Source organism: Liolophura sinensis, chromosome 7, assembly GCF_032854445.1.
Source record: "Liolophura sinensis isolate JHLJ2023 chromosome 7, CUHK_Ljap_v2, whole genome shotgun sequence".
Classification (NCBI taxonomy): domain Eukaryota; kingdom Metazoa; phylum Mollusca; class Polyplacophora; order Chitonida; family Chitonidae; genus Liolophura; species Liolophura sinensis.
The window spans coordinates 55,809,568-55,834,812 of NC_088301.1; the positions used below are offsets into that span (position 1 = coordinate 55,809,568).

General features: G+C 37.3%; 2 protein-coding genes across 2 annotated transcripts in view; one reads left to right on the forward strand and one right to left on the reverse strand.

The window, feature by feature from the left end:
* Positions 1-2,067: 2,067 nt before the first annotated feature.
* Positions 2,068-3,693, reverse strand: LOC135471603 (protein SPMIP1-like). Its single transcript, XM_064750894.1, has one exon. It carries the CDS (start codon positions 3,552-3,554, stop codon positions 2,964-2,966), a length of 591 nt encoding a protein of 196 aa, XP_064606964.1. The 5' UTR covers positions 3,555-3,693; the 3' UTR covers positions 2,068-2,963.
* A 127-nt stretch (positions 3,694-3,820) lies between these two features.
* LOC135469865 (F-box/LRR-repeat protein 5-like) overlaps positions 3,821-25,245 on the forward strand; it is a 37,021-nt gene continuing 15,596 nt past the window's right edge. Inside the window, exons 1-9 of the mRNA XM_064748487.1 lie at positions 3,821-3,910; positions 10,064-10,399; positions 12,202-12,334; positions 12,595-12,801; positions 13,329-13,477; positions 13,993-14,106; positions 14,954-15,036; positions 15,611-16,279; positions 16,561-16,793. Of these exons, the coding sequence (XP_064604557.1) occupies positions 3,821-3,910; positions 10,064-10,399; positions 12,202-12,334; positions 12,595-12,801; positions 13,329-13,477; positions 13,993-14,106; positions 14,954-15,036; positions 15,611-16,279; positions 16,561-16,789 (2,010 nt within the window). The 3' untranslated portion in view covers positions 16,790-16,793. The remainder of the gene's footprint in view (positions 3,911-10,063; positions 10,400-12,201; positions 12,335-12,594; positions 12,802-13,328; positions 13,478-13,992; positions 14,107-14,953; positions 15,037-15,610; positions 16,280-16,560; positions 16,794-25,245) is intronic.

Sequence of the window (25,245 nt, forward strand, 5' to 3'; positions counted from 1 at the left end):
ACTGCCTGATTACTAGTGGCCTCAATGTGTAGTATATGGTTTTACGATTTTAAGTATGATATACTAACTGTTGATGGAGACTACATTCGAACAGTTGGTGGTCATCATATTACCATGTATATTTCACCCTATGTCAGTAGGACAACTTTGGATGCTTAAGTTTGATTCTAGGGAAGTCTTGATTTACATATAAGAACAAAACTCTGCCTAGGAGGCCTCTAATTGCATCCAGCAGTAATTTGCCCTTGAGGTGTACCACATATAGAATTTGTCAAATTGTTTGTTGAGAGAATTTCAACAGTACTGGATACTGTGCTAAAACTATGCTAGGGGGTTTACAAGTTTACCACAGCACTGGTATAAGTACTGGTATTGTCTGTTATTTGTCACCCTTTTATAATTACCAAAGTTGTACATGTGTCCTAATGTATTCTTTCAAACCCTCACAGATTTATATATTCAACATGCTCACTTCATACTACTGTATGTGCATTATTTACAATGTAAATTCTGGTTTGGGAACATATTGTGTTATTTGATATCCATTGTGGCCATGTGATCTCCTAATTGTCTGTCACGTCTGTATTCCACTGACTACAGTAATGAAGAAAGAAGAATGTGATTGTTTCTCAAGACTTTTTTTTTCTTGAATGTGATTCTTGACATTTTAAGTCACACTCATTTATAGTATCATTTCCTTCTGAACTTGTATATATATATATATATATATTGGCTTGTGAACATGTCATTCAGTCAAAATAAAATTGTCAAACAGAATGCCTTGCATCTTTGTTTTGTGTAATTTAAAATGTTGTAAACTTAATGTTCAAATGTACATAATAGAAAAAGCAGTAGGTCTGCTGTATAGTTCTATTTTGGTCAAGTATAAGGGAATTCAAAACAGAAGTGATGTTTTATTTCTTTGTTGCTGTAATCCAAAGGATCATAGCATACTTGTGATGTAATTAAAATTCACACCACAATGTCCCGTCTATTTTACATCAGGTACGATTTCGGTTCTTCGAAAGTTTACAAGTGACACATTTTGCTTGATCCCAATCACTTCATCTAAGCTGGAAGGTAACTGATTGAGTTCTACTTCAACTAATTTGCACTGAGTTTTTTTTTTTTTTTTAATTTATTTATTTGCCATATAAACATGTGTGGAGTAGCCTGAAAAGGAAATGGACATGATAAATTTCTTCATAAAATCTATTTGTCTAGTCCAATCATTCTGTGCAGTATTTCACCAACAAATATGGCCAAAGCTTCATTCGCATTTATATGTGATTTGTTGCTAGAGAGCAGACATCATCTGTTCACATGATTTAGTCATAGCACTTGACTACCGTCTTGTTAACATATTGTGATACAGTTCGTGCTCCAGTTTGTACTACCAGTACATGTATTTATTTATTTGAATTGTGCTTTATTTATTTAATTGACAACAATGGCCGACATTATGGAGGGAGGAAACCGGGCAGAACCCAGGGGAAATTCACAATCATCCGCAGGTTGCTGTGGACCTTCACGCGTACTTTGGGAGATGAAGCCAGTATGTGGTGAACTCACAGCAACTGCATTGGTGAGAGGCTCTTGGGTCATTACGCTGCGCTAGTGTGCTAACCAATTGAGCCACAGAAGCCCCCGTGCGACTCCACTGATGAGATGTCCCTGAGTCATTGTGCTGCTACCACATTAACCACTTAGCTGTGAAAGGCCAATTTATTATATAGTAACTGCCTCCAGAATCAAGTTATCAACATGAATGCATTAATGGCATCAGCTGATAACATGGAAAAGGATGTAAAATGATTTGAAAAGCTCTTTAAAACATGCCTTGTTACAAACTGTTCTACTTACGAGCTTATCAGCATTATTATGTTCTGATGGAGAAGTGTAAATGTTTGCGGTACAAATTTCAAAAAGGAATTCCCGCAAGCATATCAACATTAATACACAAGGTATAACTTGGCATTCTAAAGTTCTACACCATTCTTTTTGGTGCATTGATGCACAAAATAAAATTTCAGCAGTGACTGAGGCAGATTTTTGTTTTAACAGTTTATTTACATTTGTAGTACTGCAATCATTGTTGAAGCATGACAAAACTGTTTAATCAATTTGCAAACCAGCCTTGAAATTTGAAGACATGCTATTGCACACTCATTCATAGAAAGAAAAGTATTTTACAAAGAAAGCACATCTATGATATAATATGTTACTAGTAATTCTAGGTGACATTTGAACTGATTAGGTAGCTTATTCAACAAACAATTTTAACTATTTACACAATGCGCATATGAATAATTTCATACGTCAATGGACGGTTGGCACTGATAATGGGCCAGATCATTTTAGATCAACAAGGTTAACTAAACATATGTACATATATCACAGCACACAGCATATCTAATAACATCATATATAAAGTGTACAAAAATATGACCACGAATGTTGCATGTTACTGAAAAATGGTAACAAATATTATGCTGTAAAGATTTGTTTTACCACCATTGCAAAGATTACCAGCAAGAAGACTGGAAAATACTTGTGATATTACAAATTGCATAGCAAGGTATCAAAATTGTAAATTCAGACTCCCTTATTTGTAAGTAAAGCTAATGCAGGTCAACAAATGATAGTTTTGTTTCATACTCACAACCAACATGTCTGCCGAAAGCGAAATAAATGCAGACTTTTCTAACTGTCTTATGAATACAAAATTTTGTGGCATTTTGCAATTAAATATGATTCTGCACACTAAAGGCTATCTAAGTTTGAGTCATGCAGAAAAGCTTGTAAACAGCACTTTGACGTGGATTTCAAAATTAGGTACCACTGCTGAAAATGGAGTTATGTCACATATCCAAAATAGTCTGGCCAATCAGAGTTCTCTAGTATGTCAATTTTTTCTTGTCTCGATGATCACTCAAGTCTACAACAAACACAACTGCTTTTTACTATCGGCCACACTGTGAGAGAATTCCATTCCTGGTCCAAAATGTGTCTTCAACAATCCTTGTGCGGCCATACTGGGGTTTCTTGATGTCCTCTTTCTTGATGACATCTCCAAGTCTCCAGCCAATGTCCCATGAGCTAAGAATAGGGAAGGTAAATTTGTCTTCTGGACTGACATGGTTGCGCTGTTGTAGATATTTGTATCTGCCTTTACCTTCCTTGGTGAATCCATCGTAGAGTGCAACTTTGGTGCTGCTCGGTACTGGGTTCATTTCTGCTGTTATTAAGCCCTTAGATAGATTTGGGTCCTTGGCTGCCTTTTCCAGCATTGTATCTGGGTAGGTCGGTTTCTTCTTGTTATACGCTGGTGGCTTGTAGTCTTTGGGAAACTTTTCTAGAAGGTCTGTCTTCGGCATATTTTCAACCTTCTTTCTGAAGACTTCGTACTGTCTTGACTTGCCATCCCCTGTAGAACTGAGATCGGATTGAGACCTGTTGAAATACCAAGCCAGACGTGCGTCTCGTTCCTTATGAATGGCTTCCTCCAAGAACTTCTGAATTTGTGTGTTAGCGGGATAGTTTCGTGACGCCATGACTAACACAGGCTTGCAAGTTCCTCAAATTTATGCTGTCCTAGTAAATACGAGCTAAAAGGCGACTTCTTACGTTTACTGTAGATGAGAGAGACGAAGAGAAATATCCTGTCGTGAACTACAACCTCTGAATGACCATTCCGGCCAGCTTGCCTCGCTTATCAACGGTATACACGTCGCTACGGGCAACTACCACATGGTATGAAATTACCACGTGTTTTCTCGCGAGAGTTTTTTTTTTCACCCGTAATTAGAAAATTTTCAACATGGCGCCGCACTCCTTCCCAGAGGAGGTGGATGTGTTCTCTATTCCTCATTCCAGGATGAAGGAGTTGGTGAACAAATATTTAGAAATGGTAGGATGTGTTCAGCATAAATACTTTAACACGCACAGCATAGTTTGTGTGGTTGAATGGTATTTTATCACGGATGACACGTTCGGTTACCTGTACTGTCAGCTGTTTTCATAACAACAACGTAGCGTTTGATGGCCGAAAGCTAAACTGGACGTTCCAACCCTAACGATCAGCTTCTGTCATATAGGCTTCCAGTTTCACTAAAAACACAGGCTCGAACCGAACCTTATGTTTTTGCTCTCCACCGATTCTCTAAAACGCCCGAAATGTAATATGTCAAAGCCAGCATTGGTAAACCATCTTTCAACAATAACAAGTCTGATTCAAACTTTCGAATCAGACAACTCAAATGAATGTCTGCCATGTTTGAATTTGTTTTTTACAACTTTGGGCAAGGTGGTGGGCTGCAAAAATTTTATCCTACACAACATAGTCATTATTAATTCTTGCCCAGTAAACAGAATGTTGGTAGGGTAAAATTTTCACCCTGCCCAATGTTGAAAAAAATTCCATACAGGGCAGACGTTCATTTGAGTTGTCAGATTCGAAAGAAGAAACAGCTGGATTACTGTTGAAGGATGGTTTACCAATGCTGGCTTTGACATATTACATTTCCGGCACTTTAGTTAATCAGTGGATAGTGTAAATAAGGTAGGGTTCTAGTTGTTTTTTTATTCAGTGAGACTGTCCGCATGGAAGTCTATATGACTGAAACAGGGCATTACGGTAGAAACGTCCAGCTTAGATTTGGGCAAAACGTTGAAGGCTAATCATATGTCAAACCACTGACAACTGTATGCCTATATATCCCACCTAATTAATTGATTTCGTAATTTTGTAGTGGGTTGATGTATTCAACTTTCATATGCACAGGCATTTTGATTGGCATTTTGATATAGTTTTCACAATATTGTTACATTTAACAGTGGGAATGTTTTTCTGTCTGATTGGCAGACAAATTGAAGTTGAAGAGATATAAATTGTAAACGACATTTCAGTTGCATTCCACAGTATGTTATGAGGATGTTATATTTCTATAAAGTGATTCTCAACATTCTCCACTTAGCAGCATGACTGACTTTATTTTGTTTTATTTTATTTTTTGTGTGTGTGTGATGACCTGAAATACATATGATATGGATATTCTATTGCAGTACAGTTTTCTGCTTTAGCGATACAACTCTTTACTTCAACAATGCGTAATATATGCCTATACAATAAAATTACAATAACACAGCTTATTAAATTCTTAAACATCTTGATGTTGAATTTATTCCATGAGATTTCCTTTGTTAATTGTTTGCATGTGCACATAAAAGAATTTGACAGAATATCTAATGGGGCCTCTTTCTGGTACCAAAGTGTGAGCAAGAACATAAAAAAAAATGTTTTGCTTAAGAGTCTGTTATCAGTCACATGTTGAGTGTCAGTATTATCAAGTAATTGACAAACTCTTTAGTGTAAACATAGATACACTGATTCTTCATTTAGTGCTCTGTGTGTCATAGACTGTCCATCAACTGGTTCAGTGGCCGGTAGCTATATCAGCTTTTTGACCCAGCTTTAGGAGCACTGTTGTCATGTCACGTAGGTAGAAATCTCTTTATCAAGGAATTCTTGGGCAAGTCATCATTACCCGTGCCAGTGCATAAAGTCTTACAATTTTCCTAGTACACATGAAACTACAACATATTGACTACATATGTATAGAAGAGCATTTTTGTCAGCTTTTCCGATGTCAAAAATTATGTGACAGACAGGTGGAATTATGGCTTGATCTAGGTCACGGGGAGGTTTTTGTTCTGCCTAGGTAACTATATGTACATATGTATTTTTAAAAAAAGGAAACTCTTCAGCTCCACAAATAACTGCACTGCATAGCCAATATTTTAATTGATAATAAAATACTTCAATTAAAAATGTCACTACCACTTACATGTACTATTAAGTTCACCTCTTCCCCAAACTACCTTTGTGTAATTCCAATTGATTAAGCTTGGCTATGCCGAAAGTGTCAGTTTTTGTCTACTTTGGCTTATTTACTTCTGCAGCTGAAACATTTGTGTAAACACAGAAAGAATAATCTGTCTTTACTAAGTGAGTAAAAAGCAGATTATACCATAATCATTCCTGGTCATCTGTGTAATACTGCACTTATGAGCTTTATTATTTATTTAATCCTTTATTAAGAGAACGTGTACTTTTACTGTTGAGGATCTGAATTATGATGCACTGTTCATGAGCATGCAGTTTTGTATAGAGGTAGAGCTTATAAGCAAATGTACCTGCTTCAACATGTTGAGCCAAAGGAGACATGTCAACCAGTCATTATACATGTATAAGCAGCTTTAACTGGTCACCCTAGGATAAATGATAAAAATAATCTACTTTGTTCTTGTAAGTGCACAGGGTTTTATTTAGCCAAATAATTTGGGTACCCTTTTGATTTGGAGAAAGAAGAGGTTTTGAGAGTAAGTTTTGGGGCGGAGGGAAAGAGTTGCGGTCCTTTTTTTTTTTTTCTAGCTCAGGACTGCATAATGGGCTCTCATACATGTATTGAGGGTTAAGCTGTCTTTTTAAGCTCCTGTATATTCGACTTTCATAGATGGAATGAAGGTTAAGCCTTTTTTCAGCTCCATTTTATGATGACAAAGTTTTTATTTTTAATGCTTTTTCAGCTCACATGTTTAAGGAATCCTGGATGGTGTGTACGCGTACATAGGGCGTACTGGTGGAATGTTGAACTTTTCGACTTGAAACCTTATTAAAATTGTTAGTATTATTATTATTCTCTAGGAAGAATTAAAAGGTAGGGTAGGAATTAAAGTTGTGCCCTGTAACTTTTGGGCGAATAGTTCACATGATATGGCAGCCATATATTTTAATAAAAAACGTTTGAAATGAAACTTTGTCTAGATGAATGAATCTACTGACATGAAAATAATGCAGGTGTTTTCTCCATGACCTTTTCCATGACCTTTTCCAAAATTTGTAGTTTATCGATTTTTGATAATTATGCAAATTACTCTCTGGCTGAGATTTGGACATAGTACAAAAGTAGGTCAATTTTAGTAACCGTTAAAAATTACCATAACAGACTTTGGCATCTGCAATTACTCTTTCATGGTGACTTGTGGTTTTCATGCAATTAGGAACAAACCGCTCAAAAGTCTCCCATCTGCTTAAACGTGGCTTCGAGCATACCATGAGAATGGACTCAACAGTGTTTTGTTTCTGTCTTCTGTTTTTCGCTAAGAGCAAATGATCAAAGCTGCACTATGCCCATGCTGGTCTTCAGTACAAGAGCTGTTGTATGTAATACCTGGATGTTTCAGGTTCAAGGCCAATACATTACTTTTCTTTTTTGTTGCGTTTTTTCTTTCACTTTCTTCATATTGTTGCTTTGCAACAATGTATTCTTTCTGTCACTGACTGTCTGCAGTAGATGCAATTTACAATCCAATACAAGTATGTGATTACAATATAACCTTTATTTTCTCTGGTCTGATTTGTTGTAATGTGTTTTTGTATAAGAATTAGAATGGCATTCATTGTATGAAGGTGTTTAAAAATGTAGCGGTCCACAACTTTTGACCACTTCTACCTCCTAGATTGGCTTTTGTAGGCACACTGATACATTAGGAAGAGTTCAAATCCCACTCATGCGGTGATATTCATTTCTTTTGGTTTCATTTATCATGAACTTGTAACAGGAGTATAAAGACTCATATTTGGTAGCTTTTGGCAGGAGTAAAGTTCCAAAGACCTTGTTCACGAAACATTGATAGTAACATGTAATTCTACAAGGTGAATAATTCTGATATGCACAATAAGGTAGGATAAAACACAGGATACAAACGTTAGTTAACAGGTAAATATTCTTTCACTTTAGATTTAAAAAGTGTTGAGATTAATAAGCTTTACACACAAGGATAATTTGTTCAACTCTCATGGATATCGGTAACTACTTTGTTAAGTTTTTAAATTTTTTTATCAAAATTAGAAATCTGGTATCTCCTTTGTATTTGATATTCCACTGCATGGAAACAAAACTGATTTAACCAGAAATGAGATTGCTACCTGAAAAACAGCTTGAATCCTGGAAATGCTATCTACTAACAACTTTAAATATTTTTAGTTCTATTGGCTTATGTTTTTTTGTTGTTTCGATTGACAGTAAAAATTTCAATGTAAAAATTTATCAGTTATATGGACTTCACTTTGTTTTCTGTAGTAAAAACAACTTCTCTAGGAAGCTTCCATGTAGGGCTACAATTTCTTGTACACAGGGTCTCTGTGACTATTTTATTTGAGATACAGAAATTTTGCCAAATTTGCCTATTTACCTATTATAATCAAGAAAACTTTCATGTTAGGCTACACATTTCTGCCAAGGCCTACCTATAGGTAGGAGAACAAGAAGGGTATTATAACCAGATAACTTTGGTGATTTTACCAGATTTGTCGTCATTTTTCTGTTTTATGAACTCTGTAATCCTGTGAACTAATTTCTATATTTATTTGTTTATTTATCTATTTATTTGATTGGTGTTTTATGCTGTACTCAAGAGTATTTCACTTATTCGTTGACAGTCAGCATGTGGTCATTACGATCAGAGCCCAGGGGAAACCCATGACTATCTGCAGGTTTAGATTTCTAGAAGCCTTTCATGTAGGGTTACAGTTTCTTTTGCAAACGAGGGGCCTCCGTGGCTCAGTCGGTTAGCGCGCTAGCGCAGCATAATGACCCAGGAGCCTCTCACCAATGCGGTCGCTGTGAGTTCAAGTCCAGCTCATGCTGGCTTCCTCTCCACCCGTAAGTGGGAAGGTCCCTCATCAACCTGCGGATGGTCGTGGGTTTCCCCCGGGCTCTGCCCGGTTTCCACCCACACATAATGCTGGCCGCCGTCGTATAAGTTAAATATTCTTGAGTATGGCGTAAAATACCAATCAAATAAATAAATAAATCTTTTGCAAACGGGAACTCCGTGGCTCAGTTGGTTAGCACGCTAGCACAATGCAGTGACCCAGGAGCCTCTCACCGGCCGTACATGGGAAGGTCTCCCAGCAACATGCAGATGGTGTGGGTTCCACCCCACCCCACCCCAACGGGCTCTGTCCGTTTTCCTCCCACCATAATGCTGGCCGCTGTCATCTAAGTGAAATATTCTTGAGTGCGGCGTAAAACACCAATCAGATAAATAAATAAATCTTTTGTAAACATTTATCTAGAGAAGCTTATTGTCTCTCTAGCGCCTTTACTAGATTTACTGAGTGTCAATAGTTTACCTATTTTTTGGACTTCATTTTCTCAGGTATACACATTATCTGTAGGAAGCTTTCCACATACCATGATGACATTGGCTGATCCATATGCCTTCCGAGACTGCAACGTTTAAAACATCCACATATTCAATAACAGCTCTGCAATCTTTAAGCATTTGATGATGTCATATTTATGACAGTATAATTATTTTGGCCTTGTTGATTTTATGGCAAGATCTTAGCATGATCTAATTAGGGAACATTATTTGCATGAAAGTGCTATTCTGCTCTCTTGTTGTTGTTTTTTTTTTTTTATGGTAAACTGCTCAATCAGGCAAGGTGTTCTCTGAATGCCTTGTTATCTGTGGGTATACACCAATGCGGCAGCTGTGAGTTCATGTCCAATTCATGTGAATTTAAATTAAAAAATTTATACTATTGCTGGACTTAAGTTCAACTTTAGTTCCTCCTGGTAACTTAGGGATTTTAAAAATGTGTTTGTTTTTTTTAAATTGCTATTATTTTCTCTTCATGTTAGTGCTTTAAAAAACTACCAATGAACCCTATTTTCCCTGATGCGATTGGGTAACTCCTAAAACCAATTCTTTAAAGAATGACCTCCCTGGCCTGTCCTGCTTTATTAGTGTTCTCACCAAAGCTGATGGTCTTTGAAGTTTTATGTTTAAGACATAGTTTATGAAGTACATGTATATATATATTTTTGTCTTTGTGTATTTTGTCTAGATTTTTGTTCCTCTACCAGAAATTTAAGTGGGGGAAAGTGGACAGAAAATTAAGAAAGCATAAGATTGAGATTGACAAATGACATTTTTAGGATTAAACGATTAATCTGAGCTGTTTTTGAGGATTTATTTTTTGTGTTTTCAGGTGACAGAAACAAACTTTCATGATGCCTTCAGGATGACATCACTGCTGGAAAACTTGAGCACAACATTTAAAGAGTTCAAGGCCCATGAGCAGATTGAGAACCGCTGCATCATGAGGAAGCTGAAGGAGAAGTTAAGGGCTTTGTCCATCACAAACACAGCGGTGTGCAACTGCCACAAAGACAACAAGCTAACAGAGATGATGAGTCTGTTCCGTGATGGGTACAGGTGCACTGGGAAAACTGCAGTTGATCGAGTGAACTATGGCCTCAAGCTGCGACAAGCCCTCGAACAGTTCACAGAGCAGTTCATCCCTCATATGAAAGAAGAGGAGGAGGTAAAATTTACACAATAAAAAAGTCTGTTTTCAATCATGAAGTGATCTAATTGATGTTCACCCACGCAGAATATTTTCATACTGCTTTAATTTTTTTAGGATTGATTTGATTGAATGGGTTTTAATTCAAAGACAGCATTAAAAGTGAGCCCCTTTATGAAAAACATTATCAAGTTTGGATTGCACCTAAACTTAACTTTTGGCATCTGTAATGCCCAGGCTGAGTGTTTCAGTTTTGTCCTGGTGGCAATTCGACACCCTAACCCTAAGAACATTCCAGAATTGAATGGAAGCATGAACAAATGTAAAATAACTTTTTAAAAAAATTGTTTTTGGTGCTGAAAAAAAAACAAAAACACTTTTTTTAAGATCAGTATAAAAATGTGCAACTTGGGCAACCTAAATATGGATTCAGACCTTTTGATGAAATTCAGTAAGTTGTAAATACAACAACAACATGCATGGACGAATGATCTCGGTGAATTCTTTTTTTGGCTCACTGTGACGTGTGCAAATATCTAATTGTAAAAATTTTTACTTCCAATACTGATCACTAGAGCAGTAGGCCATCATGTGCAACTGCATATTCTGGCTATTGGCAGTGTACATCTGCATGTTCTGGTTATTGGCAATGTACATCTGCATATTCTGGTTATTGTCAATGTACATCTGCATATTCTGGTTATTGGAAGTGTATATCTGCATATTCTGGTTATTGGCAGTGTACATCTGCATATTCTGGTTATTAGCAGTGTACATCTGCATTTTCGGTTATTGGCAGTGTACATCTGCATATTCTGGCTATTGGCAGTGTACTTCTGCATATTCTGGTTATTGGCAATGTACATCTGCATATTCTGTTTATTGGCAATGTACATCTACATTATTCTGGTTATTGGCAATGTACATCTGCATATTCTGGTTATTGGCAATTTTAGATCTGCATATTCTGGTTATTGGCAATGTACATCTGCATATTCTGTTTATTGGAAGTGTACATCTGCATATTCTGTTTATTGGAAGTGTACATCTGCATATTCTGGTTATTGGCATCTGCATATTCTGGTTATTGGCAATGTACATCTGCATATTCTGTTTATTGGCAATGTACATCTACATTATTCTGGTTATTGGCAATGTACATCTGCATATTCTGGTTATTGGCAATTTTAGATCTGCATATTCTGGTTATTGGCAATGTACATCTGCATATTCTGTTTATTGGAAGTGTACATCTGCATATTCTGTTTATTGGAAGTGTACATCTGCATATTCTGGTTATTGGCAATGTACATCTGCATATTCTGTTTATTGGCAGTGTACATCTGCATATTCTGGTTATTGGCAATGTACATCTGCATATTCTGTTTATTGGAAGTGTACATCTGCATATTCTGGTTATTGGCAGTGTACATCTGCATATTCTGGCTATTGGCAATGTACATCTGCATATTCTGGTTATTGGTAGTGCACATCTGCATATTCTGGTTATTGGCAGTGCACATCTGCACATTCTGGTTATTGGCAGTGTACATCTGCATATTCTGGCTATTGGCAATGTACATCTGCATATTCTGGTTATTGGCAGTGCACATCTGCATATTCTGGTTATTGGCAGTGCACATCTGCATATTCTGGTTATTGGAAGTTTACATCTGCATATTCTGGTTATTGGCAATGTACAGCTGCATATTCTGATTATTGGAAGTGTGCATTACTCTCAGTAACAGGTTCTCCATGTTTCCTGAATAAACCATGGTAAGCCAGACAAAATAATTATGTGGATATTTTTCTGTTCCCAGGTGTTCCAGCCACTACTGATGCAGTATTTTACGTACGAGGAACTTCGGGAGCTCAAGACACTGGTTTTGGAAGAACACTGGAGGACAGTAGAGGAGGATGGGGAAGCAAAACTTGTTGAGGATTCCTTAACAAGTATGTTTCATACAAAGTCAGAGTTTTCATTAGAACTTTAATTACAAATAGAACACTATTTTAAGTCTGAAACATAAACCAAATAAAACTTTTGCAATATTCTTGAATACAACAGTACACCTTTTAAAGTAAATATTTTGGATATTCAAGTTAATTTTATGTTGTATTTTAAATTTAGATTTGATGTCAAACGATGACATAATTATGTTATTTAAGAAAAGCATACATGAAAGAACTTAATATGACTTTGGGATTTACAGGTGAAAGTTCATGTGACGAAGAAGATAGTTCTGATAAGGGAAGTTACTCTGCATTTGACCTGTTACCAGATGAGCTGCTCTTGGATATATTTGCTGAGCTCAACCCACATGAGTTGGGAAAATGCAGCCAAGTCAACAAGCGCTGGCATCAGCTGGCTGCTGACCCTAAACTGTGGAAAAACTTTTATCCAGTACAATGGGCCAAGGGTAACTTAGATGTTGAAAGATTATTGAATGTTCATGTTTATTAGACAGATGATTCAATCTATGTTTTATTATTTTGGATATCGTCCTACAGGTGTAGCACAGTTCTAGTGCTGACAAGTTATGACTGTAGATAAAAATTTTTATTTGTACCGAGTGTCTCCACATTTTATGACTGTCATTCCAATATCAGGGCTGTGTTGCTAAGAGATTTGTCTTTCAGTAAGAAATCACAATTTGCCTAGATGTAGTGAGTTTCCGCCAGGCTTTCCCATCATCCAGTGTTTTATTATGTTTAACGTATACATTAGCTCTGATCATGCCTTGTCAGATTTTGCCCATCGTGATGTTATTCCAGCAAACCAACTGGATTACAGTTAAATTCTTGTGTGCAGTATGGTAAATGGTAAATAATTCAACTTTCATTTCCTGAGTAGATATGTACTTTTAATTGAGGACTTTTTTTTTGTTAAGCCTTGATAAGATGTTTCACAAGCACTAATCGAACACAGAAACTGTCACCATTTCAGGAATCTGGAGTTTCTGTCTTGACCTGTGCACTGAAGATGAAATTGTGACCGAGAAGGAGTACTCCAGGGCTGTGCTGGACGAAGATGCAGACATAGATGAATCTGGCGACAGTGACAGTAGTGAAGCAGAAGATGCTGCCTTCCTGCAGGTAACACTTTAAAATTAAACCCATATGTATTTCATTTACATACAGCTCTGCAAACATAATAGAATTTCTGGCATTGTATAAAATGAGCAAACCAGAGGCCTTTTGTCAAATGTTCAGCGTGAAAACAAAAGTACTGTACATGTATTTGTGTAATCCCTTTAACTTTGTGAAATGATGGCAGATCAATACACTCCAGCCTATTAATAACGTCTAAATCATCAGAAATATTTGTATAAATTTAGACCCTCCCAGATCAAGGCCAAAAAGTAGAATTGAGGGTATGTCCAAATTAGCGTTATGTAAGGCATGAACCTGGCTGTTAGTGAAGTGAAAGTAAAACACCTTTGGAATATGTTTAGGTCTTGCCCTCATTATCTGCAAATTGGTCAAAATTATAATATATGGACAGGTATTGTACTTAGAAATTGTATAGGTGTACACATTAGTATCACCATAAATTGTTAATATCATTTTGCATCAACTGCCCTTCATGCCAGTTGCCCTTTTTCTTGTAGCAGAAGAATGAGGTCAAGCTGCTGTCAAGTATGACAAAATATCTTCTTCCAAAAGTGGGACAGGGTGTGAAGAATATCAACTTAGCCAACAGTTTGGGGTTGACAAATGGAGCAGTAAGTGTCTCGGAGAACTAACTTTGTGCTGATTAGCTGGTATAACTCTTCTCAATCCAAGAATCTGTTGTACAAAGTTCGTGCTGCATGTACATGCAGCCTCTATAGCGAAAGACTGCCAATGTGGTCTGCTGTAACCATGATGCACTTGGCAAAACTTGCCCCAAGGTCAACCATTGTGATCCAAACCAAGACAACGGATGACATGAAAAGCTTCTGCTGAATTATCTCTCTTGTCTGTCACACTACAGCCGTTTAATGTAACACAAACAATTTTTTACATATTAAACAGCAAAAAATTGAACCTGGAGATCTCTGAAAACTGGAGTGAAGCATGAAGATTGTTTAAGTTACAGTACTGGGAATGTATGAACAAGCATATCTCTGTCTTCAGAGCAGGCTCTCTACTTCTTTCGAAATGTTGCCATCAGCCATTTTTAGTGACTAAATGAAAGTCAGGCTGGTTCTAAGCCAATTTGTCATGTTTAAACTAGCCCATACACACAGGGAATAAGATAGAGTGTATATGAAAAAAATGTATACTCTTAAGAGATGTTACAGTGAGCTATAAACTGCTCATGCTGAGTCATGTTTCCCAGAACAGTGCCAGACAAACTGGACTGTACATGGCAACTCTTATCAAGGACATGATGCCATGGTCGTTACAACCAAGTTAGCTTACTGAAGAAAAGGTCTCTTGTTTTTTTGTTTTTTTTAAGTTGCTTTATCATCAGACATTGAACTATTTTTGACTTGGATTGTTGGTATGTATAGTTAAGATTTCCTTTATTTCCCCAATTTTTATCCTTGATTTCAATTGATTCGTTGTGCATCTCATTTTTTTCAGCTTTACAAAATTCTGCTTCACTGCCCATATGTGGAGGTACTTCAGCTTTCACATACCAGGATCTCTGACATTGCTTTTAAAGGGTAGGTTAAACACATGAGTACGGGTACATGTATTTCATTCTGCTTCACATTGTTTTATGTAAATACGGTATGTGTACCGAGTGAGAGGGAAGCCATGCTTTGATTTACATGTGGGTTTATCGTTTTTCCCCATCTGCAGTAAAGTTTGATTTTAAATACCTCCCAGTTTTAAAAACAAGCAAAACATTAGTCCATAGTGCAAGGATAGAGATTTTATTTATCATGTGTATAATACTAACACATTGTTCTTCAGAAGTCTTATAGAGATGATACTGAACAGGTCAGATGGAATATCTCAAATACATGTAGTTTTTAAAATGAGACAATATTTTGACAATGTTATGGTCTTGTATCCTTGTACATATATGCCCTATTTTAACGTGTTAAGGAATATTTTTAGCTCTAGAATTTCACAGACTTGTATATTTAGCATGACACTCACTTGCTGGATGATGAAGGAATGTTAAGGTTGACCAAACTAAAATGTCAAATAACACCTCTATAATTGAAAGAAATCCTGACATTTCACGATATATACATAATAAATAAATGTATTTTTAATTTCTTTGTTCAGCTTAGGACGAGGTGGCTGTGGTACAAAGTTACGGCATGTGGACCTTGCTGGCTGTGAGAAAGTGACTGACCTCACACTTAGATGGTTGGCACACGCCCTGCATCCCAGCAAATTTACCGACAGAAACATAGATATTGCAAGCCACACAGGCATTGTCAGTGATAGTTTTGAACAATCTTCTGTATCTGAGAAAACAAAGAAAACACTGAAAAATGAAAAATGTTCAAGAACTAAAAATGTTTGTGATATAGATTCGACAAAGACTGGATTGAATGCAGAGTGCAGAATTGTAAGGACTAAGAGCTCTGATTCTTTGCTGGCTGCAGACTCCAGTGTGCCAGCGTGCAGCAGGCTTGTTGAGGGGATGGAACACCTGGGGCTCTCCTTCTCGGAAAAGACTTTCTGTTCCTGTCCGCTGGCTAGGAAGCTTTTTCCTAATGGGCAGGTTTGGAGTGCTAGCATTGAAGACTGTACATGGTTCCACACAGCATCCAGTGTGAGAAGCCACCCCTTGTCCTCCTCAGTTTGTGATATAAGGGAGGCAACCAAGTCAAACAACTGTGATACCGTGAATGAAAGTGTGGATTTCTCACCCACATGTCTCAGTGAACCATCTCTGGAATACTTGAGTTTGTCTGGTTGCTGGCTGGTAACGGATACAGGGCTCATGTGAGTAGAAAAGTTAAAAACAGTACTGTATATACAATTATATATAGGTGGCCTGAATGACTAAGTGGTCTAAAGTTTTGGTCTTATAATGAAGATGAGGGCTCTATTATCTTTAATGTTGGTTCATTTTCGTACGGCATAAAGCATCCAAAAAAATATATTAACTTATATTTTATATATCTAATAATTCTTTTCTTTATGTCAGCCATTCCTCTGGTGTAGACATGAGGAAAATCTGAAAAGACTGATAAGGGTGATAATTGTGTGTCCACCACTTTCAGGTGTCTGGCTGAGAATGGAGGGTTACCTGCTCTGCGACACCTGGATTTGTCTGGCTGTCTGAACATAACTGCATCTGGTCTGGAAGCCTTGGTGGAGTTATGTGCTCAACTTGACCATGCAAACTTGTTCTACTGCGATAACTTGGAAAACGACCCGTACCCAGTGACAGCTAGTGGCTGCCAGAACCTTGCCTGTGGAAGTCGAGTCTGTTGTCGAACAGGCACCTGATCCTGTAAGTATGTATGCCAGCTGGCACTTCGATTCTATTGACGTGTCTTGTCCTTGAGAAGTAGTATATTTAACTATCCTGCATTAGATAAAATACTGCGTTTTTTATTGCACAACAACTCTATGCCTCGACAGGTGTGAGAGTTCTGACACCATATACTTCTATATCCTTTCAATCAGTAACCTTGTTGTCTTCAAAATATGTGACGCAGTACAGTCAATGACCTTTAATTTCATGGAATTTTTCACCAACAGTTCTACCAGAACTATAGTACAGGTGGATGATTAGTTGGTGAAAAATTCATTAAAGTGTGTGTGATTTACTGTTTATCATGTATAATTTCTCATGATATTTCACAAACTTAGTTTACCTGGGTGATTACTCTGAAAATTTCTGTGAATTTTTACGCTATTTTGTTTATTGTACAGATACTGTGTATTCTTTAATGAGGTGCAAAACCAGTATTTGTTCCTTTGCTTAAGGCAAGCTAAAATCATTTTTATTTGGTCTGAATAAAGCTTGTATCATACTCCAAAACTTGGCATAGTCATTCTACAACAACTAAAGAAACACGATAATATGAGGTGGCTGTTTCATTGTTGATGCCCTACTTACTGTAATTAAAATTACGTATACAAGATTCACAACTGTGCCTCTTGTGTATTGGAGTCAATGTTACGGTAAATGTAATGAGCTCAGGCTATGTATACATGCAAAGCACAATGACACAATGAGGATGTGTTGAATTAATTACAGTAAATTACAAAACTCTGTGCCTTGTGTGTAGTATAATCAGTGTTGTAGTAAACATTAGGGATTGTGTATCAAAATGTACTGCTTGTATGGATCTCAGGGTTTACATATATGTAATGTGTATGTTGATGCCATGTGTGAGCGTGTCTGTTAAGCAGGATAAATTACAACAGTCCTGACTTTACGTCTCTTTTTCTGCGTTAGAAATGTTGATTCTTGTGTTGGCAGGCATCTGTGTGTTTTTTCAGGTTAGGTTTATTAGTACTTGTACAATTTTGATGTTTCCTGGATATGTAGACATGTGAGTTGATATTCTGCTATCCAAAGTAGTTTGATTTTGAGAATGTGATGTGTCATGGTAACCTGTTTAACTTGATGATGACAGAAGTGTACACATAGTATTTTTTTGTCTGTGTAGCAAAAGTTAGGACTTCAGTTTTTTTACATTTGATTAATAATTTAACAGTTTACACTTGCTTGCTCATTTTCACCCATAGATCTGATTGCCGTGGTATAAGTGAACAAGTAAAACTGTAGTTGACCGCCTGCTGTCACAGAGTCCCCATCAATAGCCAGGACAGGAAATCTACATTGTACAAATCCCTGTCTAGGACTGGGTGCATTTCTGCCTCTTGCATGTCAGCAGTTGAATGAATTCTGCAGATTATATGTATATACATATTAATTACCTTAATTAGTAGTTTAAGTGCAGCTAGGCATATTAATGTCATAATTCATTGGGCTAATTTAAGATGAGTTAATATTGGTCACTCCCTTCAAATTTAAGGCTTGCCATGGTATGAAATCTCATGAAGCACAACATTTAGTGACAAATTGGCAAGATGATTTGTTTCATTTACCATGATACCAATTTTAAACTGAACTACATTTACTTTCCAGACATGTAACTGTTTGTTGTTTTTTGTTCATGTGATGGGAGGCTCATCTCATAGAAGGTCCTAATCACATAGAACATGCCGTTTTCTTCTGTGACATTGCAGAGCTTGTGTGCTTCATTTGTATTTTATGAGCACATTTACACTGATTAGTGTAACGTAAAAAAGGAAAGAACAAAGGAGTTTCACAGCTTTAAAACATTTTGTTAAATGCAGGAAGGAGTTGTACAAGTTCCCCATCGTTGCATAGCAAATAAATGTATGTTAATTTATACCTCAAGCTGACAAATTTCATGTAGTGTAAATGTTTTAAACATTGGTATTAACACGGTAAAGTCTTTTCCAGTGGAAATTTTTTCCTGGATCCATGATCTCTCATTACATATATACATCATGAAGCATGTGTGTTATGTAATGTTTTTCTTGTTTTATCATTGTGTATTTTTTTTTAATTTCAGTTTAATTGTTTGTGTGGTTTTTTGGGGTTTTTTTTTTTTTACTCTTAAGCCGTTTAACCAACTAAGCAGTATCTATCTCTCTGTCTGTCCGTCTCCATTTCTTGCTTTCTCTTAAACTATCGAAAGGAAATTTAAGAAATTGTAATTGTCTGGCTGAAAATGAAGAAGGGTGTGTTTGCTGTTGGCCGGCCAACTCATTGAAAATGTATTGACCTAAATCTTCCTTTTTCTCAGTTCTGTATTTTTTTTTTTTCCCCAACGTGCAACGAAAAATTATGCAGAACAATTGTTCATTGTTTGTTAGACAAATGGTCCAATGGAAAAGTAAAACAGGGTATACTAGGCTTACAAAGACACGTTAGCAAAGGCGGGATAGTTGTCAACTCAGGGATCCCAGCCCTCCTATATTTCCTAATTTTTTTTTTTACATTGGCACAAACAATTCTTGTCGCATGTACGTGTACATCTGCGTGGTTGACTGTAGGGCTTATTAAAGCTTATAGTTTTAGCGTTGTGCTGATAGTCAATCCACATTGATGATATCAAAGGTCGGAAGGCTGGAAACAGAGAAAATGGCAAGTATATTTTATTTATCCATCAAGGAATTTCTAAACAGAAACTATTTGTTGAGTAAATGTATGATTTATCATTTCTCTATATTCAGCTAAAATGTAATTTTCAATCCAAGTTATTTTATTTATACATCACCAAAGTTGAAACTTCTAAATAGAAACTAATTCTAGGATAAATGCATGATTCATCATCTCTTATTGCATTCAATTCACTTAATAACCAAAATACATGTGTACAACTGGTGAAGGTTGGGTGGGTTGGGGTGGATAAAGGACTTATTTTTTCAGATTGAAACTGTGTGGTGTCTTATCTATTTAATAGATGACCAGGGATTGTTTGCCTAACTATTGCTGGTAACTTACATTGTGCAGTTCTTAGCCATATTCAAGATGTGCTGTATCTCATACAGCTTTTATGTTATGATGTAAGTTAAATAAAATAACTGGTGTTATGTTCTATTTCAGACCGACAACTTTCGTTATGCCGGGTGGGAGAACCAGATTCAACCCAGTGTGGCTGAAAAGTGGACATGGCTGTAAGCTTTCTGAATGGTGTCAGCCTAGTAAAACATCTGTTTATGCTGTATTTTGTTTTCTCTGCAATTCCACAGTCCAATTTGATAACTAGGGTCTTCAACAACTTGTGCGACATTCTAAATGTAAAGGTCAACAAAAGCAAGCCACAGAAATACTAGGTGGTTCGCAGATAATACTGACCTTTGCTCATGCAACAACTGATTCTGCTTCTGCTTCAAGTTCAGTATCCTCTCCTGCTGTAAGCAAGGATCATTGGTTTGTTTGTCGCGAATGGATGCAATTACAAAGGTGGAACTGATCTGGACCTTAAAAATGGTTAATTCACATTTCAGTTACTCATCTTGTGATGGTCTGAAAGTAGTACCCCTTATGGCAATGTTTCCTGGAGCTATACCAGTTGGTTTTTCAGTGGGCTGATCAAAAATTTCATTAGTGAGGTAACTGGGCCTTGCTTCCAGAGGATGATCAATAATGATGTCCAGAAGTTTGATGTAGGATTCAGTCTTTCTTATGACGAAACCACAAATGCACAAAATTTGAAGCAGTTTGAAATTAAGGTCTGAAGATCAAGATCAGATTGTTGTGCACCATCTTAAGACCGTTCTGATGGGCCATGCAACGGGTGAAGATTTGTCGAAGAAAATTACGTCTGCCGTCAATGAAGCTGGCTTGCAGCTGAAGAATTTGCTGATGTTAGGGAGTGATGGACCGAATGTCAACATCACTCTCTGGCGTATGGGTAACAAAGCCATAACTGATATGGGGGCCCCAGGACTTCTCAATGTCAGAACATGTACTGTCCACATAGTACACAATTCTTTTGGCAAAGGCTTAGGAGAATACTGCTCAAATATTCCACAATTTGTTGTTGATATTTTTTACTGGTTTAAGGGATCTGCAGCCAGGTCTTCTGATCTACAAGATGTTCAAAGCAAGATTGGAATAGCGACAGAGAAGCCTTTGAAACATGTTGAATGACGGTGGTCTGCTGTAGAACGTATTCTGGAGGTCTCTTATCGAGAACTTGCCAGTTTTTCTGCCAAAGCACAACCCCTCAAGGTGGAACTTCAGGGACCAGAAATCACAGCCCAACTCAACTTTCTCAGGTTTCTCTCTTCTTCATTTGCCAAGTTCTTGATCTTCTTCCAGTCTGAGAAACCACTCATTCATATTCTCTATGATAAACTTTGCAATCTACTCATCACGTTAGTTAGGCGAGCGATGAAGAAATCTACTGCTGATGCAGCCCAAAATCTTCAGCTACTTGATGCCTCAGTTGTCAGTGACCAGCTCGAAAGAAAAGCTGTTGGAGTGGGAGAAGAATGTCGTAACAGCCTTGGTAAGTTGCAGGTATGTGAGATGGAGAAAATGTTGCTTGGAATCCGAAAATTTTACCAGGCAGTGATTCGTCAGAAGAAGCTTCCCCTCTACAACAAATCCAGAAACATGCCGGATATTTGCAGCCTTAAAATCGTTGTGCCATTTGGTCTGACAGATCAGTTCAAGGCCTATCCAGAGTACTAAGGTGAGATTTTGACAGTGACATCATTGCTGATGAATGAAGGGTCTGTCAGGAAGAAAGCTTCTTAGCAGACTGGTCCCAGGAAATAAAACAGGATGGGGACCGTCCTTATGAGGAGGATTGATACGTATTGATCAGAAGTCTCTGGACTGAAGAACTGCATGGGAAGTTGCAAGTTTCCTGCGCTGAGTTAGAGACAGTTGTTTTGGCCCTGTCCCATTGAAACAGTGATGTAGAAAGGGCATTTTCAGTAAGTAACAAAAGTGTTACCAAAGGATAAGCCTAAGTGAGGCTTCAGTTAACAGCCTTTGGGCATCAACTGATCGTATGAAACAGAATGGCAACAGACCAGAGCATTTTCCAATTACCAAAGATTTCCTTTCTCTCTGACATATGGCAAACATGGATTATAGACAGAGACTTGAGAAAGAACACAAAGGAAGAGAGGAAGAACAAAGAAAAAGGAATCAGCCAATACAAGATAGAGCAGAATGAGAAAAACACAGAGAAATCACTTGCTGAGAAGGAATCATTGCACCAGGTATCGCTGGGTGTGAGCAATAGCCTGCTAAACCAGGGAAATCAAAAATTGGGGAAGGCTTTAAAGAAGGGTGCTATTACAGAGACTGAGGTTGCTCAGAATCTGCATAAAAAAAATTGCACAGGCAGAGTCAGAAAAGAAGAAGGTTGAGAAGAGAAAGCTTACTATGATGGAAAACATGGTTGCTGGTAAAAAGAAGAAACAGTGACACTTTTTTTTGCTTCTACAATATTGTGATCACTGCCATGTGCTTTTATTGCATGACCGGGAGAGAGGTACATGTACCATGGTAAACTACATGTAAGTCGATATCTTGGATTTCTCCTGTGTACTTGGTGTCGCACTTTTTGAATTTTTAGTTTTAAGTTAAGAGATTAAATGTTATTGTTCCAAACGCTTTTGTTTGTGTTCCAGAGTGTTTCATTTATGTATTAAGTGATTGCTTGGTAACCTGTGAAAATGACATCCCACCCCAGTGTTAAGAACTTGTGTTGAATATGTTTATTATGAAAAACACTGGGTTTAGGGTGACAAGTTGAAAATACATATTTTGGGAGTTATAATTTTCATTTCAAATAATTGATACACTTAACTCCAATTCATTTAAATTCAGTGTCAATTTCGAAAGACAAGTGGTGTTGATACTTTCCACTCTTAAAATGACCCCTTGACTGTTGTGCGATGACCAGAAAGTGTCCTCATAATTGACCCACTTCAGCGTGCAGTTCACAGAACACATGATCTAACTTGGGGCCAGATATGCCTATACTGTTACACAACCTCAAGGCAAGAATGCATAGAGATCTTGCTAATCAGTCTCCTTGATGTAATAATGTACAATGCCTGGTGTGATATAAAATTAATAATTTGGGTGGACTGTGTGGCTGAAGGGGAGTAGGCGGCCAAAGTTGAGAATACATGTAATTAATAGTAGACCTGCCTGCTTATCAAGCAGAAACAATATGAAAATTCAAGCCCTATCTCCTATATTTCCTACTTTTTTGTTTTAAAAATTCCTATAAAACTCCTATAATTTATGAAAAAAATTCCTATTTTTCCTATATTTTTTCTTTCATTCTTGGGTGGGACCCCAGTCATCTGTATCACTGTCCTTAACATGAACTATACGTTCCACTGTAGACAGGTCCTACCACAGATGACCAGCTGTCTGTCATCCTGGTTATCAGCAAAAATGGTGGGCAGAGTGTGAAGTTTTGACAGAAAGAAAACTTCACATGGCCTGGGCCTTAAAAACCTACAAAGTGATAGTTGAAATTACACAAGTAACTAAAATGGACAACTCAAGAGGTCAGACTGGCACTTTCACTTTCAAAGGAAACTTACTCATCCTGTTGGTGAGTGGTGTGCAGAGAATATACTGTATGGGTGCCACATTTGATTGTAGATTGTTCTCTTGATATAAATTAAGCACCAGCTAAAGGAAAGGCACAGAAGGGTATGGAATGACCAAAATCTCTTGAGAAGATGTGAGATGAAGAAAAAGGCTTCACCACATCAAAAAACAAGCAATGCTAAGTTATATGTATATGTGCTACTTACTTTTAGACATTCATAGTTAACATTCTGCAGTCAAACTGACTTCTTGAATGGTTCCCGAAGTCTTGTATATGCAGTATCTCTTAAAACTATGTTTTCATCAAAATAATACGCCTTCATCCCAGCGTCAAAAATGATGCAGAGCAAGATTTAGGTTAAAATGTGTGAGATTTGTCTTGTCTTAAAGGTATTTTTTACCTCGATTTGTACCATGAATGGACAGTACTTTCCTTTAAGAGACCTTTTTGTTAAGTGCTCCACTGTGATATATAATTGCTCAGGGCAGAGGAATTCTGCAGTTTAACTCATATTGTCTATTATTACTTATTTGTGCTTGATATATACACATTTTTAGCTCGCCTGTATAAAGTACAGCTACAGGCATAGCTTGTGTTGTACCCTGAGCGTTGGCGTCTAATAATAGAGAAAGCAATGTTAAACAAATTGTTAGGAGTGGTATCTTAAAAAGGATTGCATGTATTGAGCTCAGGATTTGGACTGTATGTATAGAGCTCAGGATTTGGACTGCATGTATTGAGCTCAGGATTTGGACTGCATGTATTGAGCTCAGGATTTGGACTGCAGGTATTGAGCTCAGGATTTGGACTGCATGTATTGAGCTCGGGATTTGGACTGCAGGTATTGAGCTCAGGATTTGGACTGCGTGTATTGAGCTCAGGATTTGGACACATGTAGAGCACAATAACACAAGGGGGAAGTTCCATTGTGGATTGGATGTTTGTATATTAAGTACCAGTAAAGTACTGAATTCCTGACTTGGTGTATTATGTATAAGAACCAATGTTAAACAAAATGATAGGGGTTGTATCTCAAAAAGTACTGCATGTATTGAGCTCAGGGTTTGCACACATGTAGAGCACAATAGGAGGGGGTGATTTTACTTCGTTGATTGGTTGTGTATATATTAAATACCGTAAATTACTGAATTCCTGACTTAGTGTATTGCGTATTAGAGTCACTGTTAAACGAAAAGTTACAATTGCTGTGAGATGGGTTTCAATTTAATGTATGTAAATTACCAAATTCATGATTTCAGTTCTTTTGGCATTGACCTGAAGTTTTGCGTTCATACGATCTCATGTGGAGTTGGAAAACCACTATTTGTACGCAAAGTTTGAGAACCCCAAAATAATGGTCAGATCATGGGAAATGTCAGACCTCTGATGTGCTGCGGAAATGGAGTAGGTGACCTGACAAAGCTGCTCTGAAGCTCCCACTATCATGCCAATTGCATCTCTATTCCAGTGCTCATTTGGCAAGTGGGAGGCTGGTTCTGTGATGAGTGGATTAGCACTTCGTGCCTGGTGGAATTGTACTTGTGGGTTTGCCTAACACCTCACCATGAACTGTGTACATAGGAGAGAATTTATCGTTAGCGTATACAGCTGATGGCGGCTGTTACCATGGCAAGTTCATTCATCTGAAATTGCTGTGTGATGGATTTCAATCATAAATTGATTAGAATTTAATAATTTAATGTCTTACATATAATGGGGAAAACCTTCATGTATGATAAGAGAAAGAGTCCATGCTATAAGATGTATTTCAGATCTATGTTATTACAGAGCTTGTCCAATTTTTATCCATCAGAATGTGGT